Source organism: Ornithodoros turicata, chromosome 4, assembly GCF_037126465.1.
Source record: "Ornithodoros turicata isolate Travis chromosome 4, ASM3712646v1, whole genome shotgun sequence".
NCBI classification, from domain to species: Eukaryota; Metazoa; Arthropoda; class Arachnida; order Ixodida; family Argasidae; genus Ornithodoros; species Ornithodoros turicata.
The window spans coordinates 8,048,230-8,056,489 of NC_088204.1; the positions used below are offsets into that span (position 1 = coordinate 8,048,230).

Sequence of the window (8,260 nt, forward strand, 5' to 3'; positions counted from 1 at the left end):
TCTTTTCCTCTCACCTATAGACCAGTTTGCGCACCTGACGTCACACTCTAGCGGTGGCGCTGCAGTCGGCGATCGTCTGCTTGGTGTGGGCAAAACAGAAATGAGTGATCGTTTCCATGCAAAAGTGGGCATGTCTCAAAGCCGTGTGTCCGTCGGCTACACAACCAGATGGGGACAGGTGGCGAAATCACTTTTAATCAGTTTCCGCGCAACGCAGCACGAAGAAATCGTTTGATTGCTGAACTAAAACGAAGTGTCCTTCACATCGCTGTGAGATTCCCTCACGATACCTTTGCAAAAATAAACAACGCTAACATGAATCTGCGCGCTTTTCAGAAACTCCTATGCATGGCCTATGCTGGCCAAGGCTGGACCCCCCCCCCCCCCCCTCAGAAAAATCCTGGATCCGCCCCTGAAGGGATCGTCATGTTGTCTGATCGTCATGATTACTTCAGAGGTCGAGCGGTGTATAGCAGTGCAACACGGCCGATGTCACACGTGCAGAAAGCGTTCGCACGCTGTGCTCGGTGTGTTTTGCTGACACCAACCCCGCGCATGCGCAGATGGCGCGCTTCTTCGTAAACAGTAAAGTGGTCAGTGGTGTACAGGGTGTTTATCTTTATGCTTTACAGAATTGTTATAAAAAAGCTTATGAGAGCAGCACAGATGTTTTTGCAATCGAGTTATACGGCCAGGCGGACATCCTCTGGAGGACTGCAAAAGAACTAATTACCTAAAATCAATTAACTCTGGCACTCTGGACAAAAGTGGCACTGAACACAGAGTTCCAAGAGCGAGCATGCGCCATCTTGTTTCCGCGCCACGGTACGCACGCGCACTTTAGCGCACGGTGAAATGTTCCTTTCTCTTGCAAGCAGCTCATCAAGATTGACGGCCTTGAGCTTACCTCGACATCCTCGGGACGCTCTGGTGAACAATACATGGATTATCGCGCAACAATCATACACGCTTCTCTATCCCATAGCGAGCATTACGTTAGCAGTCTTTGATCCTGAACTGGGGATGGTACCGGTGCGGTGCGGAAACAAGATGGCGCCTCTGCTCTCCCTTGGACCTCAGTGTCGGTACTCTGAAGCAAAGATTATTTAGTGACTCTAGGAAAAGCGAGATAGCAAAACGGGAGGCATTCCTCGTTTTAAGCCATTCTATCTTTTAAATATCGAGAAAAGAGCGCGTGCCGTGAAATATCCATAGTTGAATTTCGGTATGTATATGAGCCGAAACCGAAAAAGCGCGCCCGCATCATCTATTCCAACAGAGGCTTATCTGGCCGGTAGATCGGCACCTACTCCAATCATTTCCATCGCTCTAAATCACGTGGCCCTCTGACATTTCAAGCAAAGAAAACATTTCATTGACTTGGGAAATTTCTGAGTTCAATTCCAACTGAAATGAAATAAAAGTGGTACCAATATGGGGCAAATGTTCACGGTAGAAAAAAATCCAGCGACCACATGTCTCTCTGCTGCATACGTTATTTACTATGAATGTGTATCATGGTTGGTGGATCACCCTGTATAGGTGAGGTATATAACGTAATTACCATATATAAAACATAACTACCATATAATCACGAAAGCAAAGGTGCCACTTTCTTCCAGTGACGCAAGAACCATTACATAAGACTAGGGGTGTTTCTACTAGTTGCCATCCAGTACTAATCAAGTGCTGTATATCCAGGGTATTGCACGAGAATGGGAAACCTTCTGCATTAACGAAAAAAAAAAAAAAAAAACGTTACCTTTCCTTGGCAAATTCTTGAGTTCAATTATGATAATTAGACTAATTAATGAGGTACACTCACAGAAAAGACCTGTTTGGGTTGCAAAAACCTTCACAAGTGTCGTGCACAAGGTTTCCAACTTCTATCTCAGATAGATTTTTGTTAATACTTAGGGGTCACTCTCTCGTGCAACACCCTGTATAATGCCATTTGAATTCTGATGGATCATGGACATCAGAGAATCTTGGTGGTGACACAGGTTGATAATGGAAACGGCATGTCTCGTTAGGACACAGCCAATGCTGCTCAGGCTGCTAGGATGTACAGCATACACCAAACCCACCACCAGTGTTCGACGTAGAAACATATGTACTTCCGGAGATGTATATATTTTACAAAAATAGGTTGAGAATATTTGGCAAGCACACAGTGCTACACATTCTCGAGCATCACAGCAATGCCTTGGCCACCACCTATGCAAGCCGATCCTACGGCATACTTTCCCTTGCGGTGCCTAGAAAGCAACATCAAATAAGTCGCATGTGACGCCTGCGGAAGGTCTCATACCTCAGCTCGTATGTGAGATTAGCGAGAATTCTGCTCCCGCTGGCGCCGACTGGGTGACCCAGGGCGATTGCACCTCCGTTCACATTTGTCTTTGCAGGGTCGAGGCCCAAGTCACGCTCGACCGCCAAAAATTGTGAGGCAAAGGCCTCATTAACCTGTACATTATAGGTGTAATGTGTACGTGAGCAAAACAGCCAAAACTCAGGGGTACGAAGAGAGATTTCCGACTGGTAGTAGTCATAGAAACACTCACGTCAAACAAGTCCACATTGTCCATTCCCACTCCAGTCTTCTCACAGACCTTTCGGATTGCGGGTGCGGGGCCGATCCCCATAATTGTGGGGTCCACACCTGAGAGATGTCTCACTTTAATTTTGATAGCAGTCACATACTTGTGACACTGAAGAAATGGTTAAAAGGGCTAGTGAGCTGGAGGGAAAGATCCATAATAGAAAAAAACAGACTACAGATAAGAAACGAGAAATGCGCCCACAAATTTTTGCGTGTGTTTTTCTTTTCATCCTAGTCTTGGGTTCAGCGCCTTGGGTGTTGTGAGTACTTTCGCATTTACGTAGTACAGATCAGTATCACATTACAGGTATGGAACACATCTTTCTAGCAATTTCCTGCCCTTTTCACAACTTGAAACAAAATCCAAACACTATACTGGATATCGAATGTACTCAAGATTTGTAACGTTCAAATTCATAATGCAATCGAATGTAAGTAGGGCCTGACCTTTTAGGGTTATACCCGATTATGCCCGATATTTACCCCCCCGATTCAAATCAGGAAAAACAGGGTTTAACCCAGTATTTCCCCGAAAACTGCTAGACCATGGGAATTTGAAGTCATCACAACTAAGACACAACTTTGGAAACTGTGTTGTATTTGCATAAATATTCATGCACTATGTGTCATGTGTATTGTGCAGAGTAAACCAAAGATTTACGCCTGATCCAACCCGATGCAACCAGAATGAGGTTGAACCAGGATCAGTTCAACCCGGTTACACCCGAATTATTGAAGAAAAATATAACCCGATAAATTTACCCCCCCGATTTTGCTGGACAATATAACCCGAAAAAGTCAGGCCCTAACTGTAAGCAATTGCAAAAGCATTGCATGGATTACAGGATGGCACACAACCTCCCCCCCCCCTCCCCCCCATTTTATCAGATTTTAGCAGTCTAATGCAAAACTAAAAGTCAGAGCCTTGTAGGATCCGGCATGCACATCTCACCGACATATGAATAGCCCACGATTCTCGCTAAAGGCTTAAGATTGTACTTGGAAACCGCTTCTTCGCTCGCTATCAAGATGGCTCCGGCTCCGTCGCATATTCCCTGCCGAGGAAAGGCAGAGACTAGTTAAGGCAAAGGGCGAGAGGAAAAGAGAGTTCTTACAGAAGCATTTCCAGCAGTTACTGTCCCATCTTTCTTGAAGAGTGCCGGTAGCTTGGCTAAGGTCTCGAGGGTCGACTGCGGTCTCGGATGTTCATCTACGCTGAATTCTTCCTCCTTTCCCTTTACTTTGACCTTTATTGGAGCCATTTCCTCCTTGAACCGGCCAGCTGCTTGCGCTAGCGAGCATCAGATGACAGCAAGTTACAATGCAGGAAAATTCCTTTGTAAACTCAATGTCTACAATGTTCTCAGCAGGGTACCGGGGTAACACAACCGTAACTGTTTCTGGGCAGTACTATTCTGTTGTGGTGCACAACGAAAGAAAGATGTTGTTCATATTGGCTGAGAACCTCCCACAGCTACTTGAAGCCAATTATTCGTAACTAAGTAATAAGAGATACTGGAAATCTTAACACATAATGTTGGTAAAGACACGAGTCTCAATTTACGTTCTATTAATATTTGCTTCTTGCCCCCCAATGTCCAATCTTGATCCCAGGAATCTAGAAACGGAAGCTGACGATTTGGGTGCAATTTAACCATCAACAGAGAGAAGAATACAGGAAATTCGTTTAGTGGCTAGCTGTGTCTAGCAATTTCATCAAGATTGATCATTGATCGAATATAATCAATTTGCATAGTGTGAGAAACGAAAAATTGACTTGGCTACCGAAAATGTCCAGCACATTACTATAACGAAAGTTGAGGCCTCTCTCACTTCTTTAAGTGATAAGTTTTGAAACTTTACATCGTATATATGTCGAGACGTGTCTGTAGACTAACCAGCGGCCCAACGTGTCTGGGACTGGAGAGCAAACTTGTCAACATCCTCCCTAGAAACCTTGTATTTGACTGCCAAGTTTTCTGCTGTCATCGCCATTGGCAGTTTGCAGTGCAGATCAGATAGGGTCGTAAGCAATGAACACTCCAGCTGAAAAGTAGGGATATGGCAGTGTGATTCTGTACAAGCGTGAAGGGCAAAGCCATGTGGCCATGATCATGAGACAAGGAACACGACACAACGCACTAAATGATGTTCTGTAAACAGTGCTGTTACCTCGGGTTGAACTCCGAACTTGACTCCGAACCTCGTACCCCTCACTATGAAAGGGCTTAGGCTCATACTTTCCGTTCCAGCCGTTAATGCAATTTGGGCGTTTCCGAGAAGGATTTCCTGTATGAAGGTCTCTCTTCAAGACAAAAGGCTTGCCACATAACAAATCATGTACGCACTTGAACACCATTGACAGCAGACTGAAACCCGGACCCACACAGGCGATTGACGCCTAGACACGGAGTCTTTTCCGGAAGGCCACTTTGGAGAGCAGTGTGTCTTGCGCAGTATGGACTGTCTTTTGCAGCCATCTGTAAGGAATTTAATATATATAAATATAGAGTAGCTAGGAAACAACATAAGGAAGATGTTCCCATTGAGATGTCATGGGCGTACCTGATTGACAATTCCTACGATGCACGTGTCTACCTGTTCAGGTTTGACACCTGCTGACTCCATCGCAGCTTTGGAAGCAACAACTGCCAGTTGAGTTGGGGTGAAGTCTTTCAGTTTCCCTCCCATTGCGCCAAATGGGGTACGTTTTGCACCCACAATGTAGACACCTGGAATATATTGTACCGGGAATATTTAAAAGCAATCGATGCTACAGGCTGATTAGCTCAATTGTGTCAAATCAGCAAGGCCGGAATGCCTTTTGTTGATATGTTCAGGTTTGAACCGGTTTTCCTGTATTTCCTGCCTCGACATTCAAAAGATACTGTGTGCCATCAAAATGAAAGTCTGCAAGCCAGCTGGTGTATTGCACGGGGGAGACATTTCCTTTGAGTACGACGGACATAATGAAACTATAGTACAAAGCAGCATCCGAAGCAGTCCCACGGACGAGACGAAGACGAAGTGGAAGAAACACATCGTTAGCTTGCTCAGTCAGCTTTATACCTGTTACGCCATGCGATACACATGTTACACCTCTGTTGCTGTCATTAGGGTCAAACTGTTGAGCTCTCGGTATCAGCTGTTATCTGAACGCTCGAACTTCGATGCCATTGGACCCTTCGACCCTCGATTGGATGCTGTACCGCTGTACTACCGATAGCTGTATCCGGGTTTGTCTGTCTAGAAACCGCAGTAAAATGGGTTAGGTTTGTTGACAACGTTAAAAAGTGGACTAGTTAAACACAGACACTGCAGAAAAGAGCTTGACACTGTGTGTCACAAGTGAAATACGAGGATAATCAAGCTTGATCACACTGAACTTTAAAGTTTGTATAGTTACTACTTGTTTTCGGAGTAAGAGCACAGAAGTTACCTCGTAATAACGATGTCATCTTCAAGACTGTGACTGAACAAGGGCAACAGACCTCTGTATCACAGGTTCAACAGCGGACTAGCACAAGGAAAGTAACTTCGAAAAACAACAATTTCTGCCTCGATTCCCAGAAGCCGGAAGCAGACGAGACAGGACGAGGCACGTGACCAAGATGTAACAAAGCTCGGAGCGCACCTAGCGTGAAGGCGAACAAAACCGAAACTGAAACAAGCAAAGTCTGCACGCGAGTGCTATTTTAGCTAGCACTTCGCACGTATTTTATAACATGCAATTAGAAAAAAAAAAGTGTTAGAGCAAAGCTACTAGATCATGCATCTAACAGCTCAGCTCAACGCGAATGCAACGTGTTACTTACTTTTATAAATTACAGACGAAGTATGTGTGAGCATGGCATAGTGAACCGAAACGGTCGCAACACAAATTTCTCGTCTAAATTCGTCTGTGATCCGAGTCCCCAGCCAAAGAACTCCTCCTGCTTGAACAGTTTACCATATTGTCTAGTAACATTTCAGAAACCACCCACACGCTGTGTCACCTACATCTTCGAAGCACATCAAAGCGGAGACATTCTCGAAGACCTGTTTGACTTGCTTATCCCGCACGAATGGCGAAAGCAAAGTAGCGTTGTCAATACGTTTTCCCGTTCGTCGCCGAGTACCTAATATTTGGAGCCAACCGAAAGGATTTCCATATCCGAGCGCAGAATAAACACTGTCCCCTTTCGCGGCACCAATTGCCATTTGCCCTCCAAGCTTGAAATGCAGAAGACAGGAGTCAAACGATCTATCTCTCGCGGTCGTTCTTGATGCAACGCACTCAATCTATTGGCGAAGGAAAGTCACAAGCGATAAACAATAGTGGACGAATGTGCACTAGAAGGAAAAGGTACAAACGCGCAAATAAAATTGAACGAAAGAAGAACTTTCTTCCCCCCGAAAGTCTCCCTTGTGTTGAGCCCTCTTTGCTCCCGCAGATGGCGCTACATGATATGTACTTGTGCTTCGAGATATTGGTCTTTTGAAATAAGACCTGTGTGGGGATCAAAGAGAACGATAAAAAGGCGCAAAGTCAAAACCAAACCACAAGCAGAGGGAAACATTTTGGAGGCGATACTCGATGCTAAGATCCATAAATTGTGCATGTTGAAAAGAGTTAAAGGAAATTTTATGCACATCGATACAAAGTTTCCCATCGTTTTCCCGACCTAGACGGTTGCATGATTTGAGTTTGATGGCAACTAATAGTACAAAGAAGAAGGAAAGGGATAGAGAAGATACGAAAGGAGGGTGGAAAGAAATAAATAAAAAATACGGACATAAAAGGATAGGTGCGCTTCTATGAAAGGAAAGGTTGGTCGAAGCTGAGGCGCCACCTGGAAGGTGATGGTAAATGGAATGGGATATTTGTTAAAGATGAATAAAAGAATGTTGAAGGGGAAAAAAAAAAAAGAGGATCGGAGATGGAATATTCAGCTCCATAGAACGCGAGAAAGACCTTAAAAAATGCGCAAATGTTCTTTGTGGCCGCCTGCATACTAACTTCTCCTCCCACTTTTAAGGGTAAGGATAATGAGTAGTGCCCGCTGTATATGTGTGTGCACGGCGTATTTCTGCAAGGCGTCCGTGCTCCCGTTAAAGTAACAACCCATAGGCAGCAACGCAGTTAATATAGCAGCGTACCTCTTTTGTTCACAGTGAAGGCACAGTCCACGCGTGATCAAGAAGAAAAAAGTTGATTTTGAAAAAAAAAGAAAAAAGTTACAGGATATGAAAAGCAAGGTTGTACGATGGCACGTAATTAGATATCTCGTATAAAATGGAGCCACTTATACCACCTCAAATTACTTCTTTTTTTCTTCTTCGCACGTAGAAGAGTTTTTCGAGTATAGTTGGCAAGTGAAGGCAGCTTGGCTCGATACATCGATTATTTCGAAATTTGAGATTCTGTTAATGTATTCCGGTGGTGGCTGGTATCCATTCCATAGCCGAGGTCCATTGATTTTATTGAACGCTTAGAGGCTTTTGACGAAAGTGGCTTTTTCTGAAAGGAGCGCTGAAGATAGCTTTTTATTTCACTTCGCTTCCTTTTCCTTTTGGAGCGATGAGGTATTCTATAACAAGGACTAACGTACCTGCACCTTCGAGAGTATAGATATCAAATAACCTGGACGCAAATAACGTGGTAGACACTGGTAGCAG

At 44.5% G+C, this 8,260-nt stretch overlaps 1 protein-coding gene across 1 annotated transcript; it reads right to left on the reverse strand.

Moving 5' to 3' along the window:
• Window positions 1-2,114: 2,114 nt before the first annotated feature.
• On the reverse strand, window positions 2,115-6,198 carry LOC135390913 (3-ketoacyl-CoA thiolase, mitochondrial-like). The gene is made up of 10 exons (XM_064620894.1): window positions 6,042-6,198; window positions 5,168-5,334; window positions 4,951-5,082; window positions 4,775-4,891; window positions 4,501-4,648; window positions 3,718-3,893; window positions 3,555-3,657; window positions 2,565-2,662; window positions 2,312-2,466; window positions 2,115-2,258 (listed from the first exon to the last, which is right to left on the reverse strand). The coding sequence occupies exons 1-10, from the start codon at window positions 6,058-6,060 to the stop codon at window positions 2,177-2,179; spliced, it is 1,197 nt and encodes a 398-aa protein (XP_064476964.1). The 5' UTR covers window positions 6,061-6,198; the 3' UTR covers window positions 2,115-2,176.
• Between the last annotated feature and the right edge of the window lie 2,062 nt (window positions 6,199-8,260).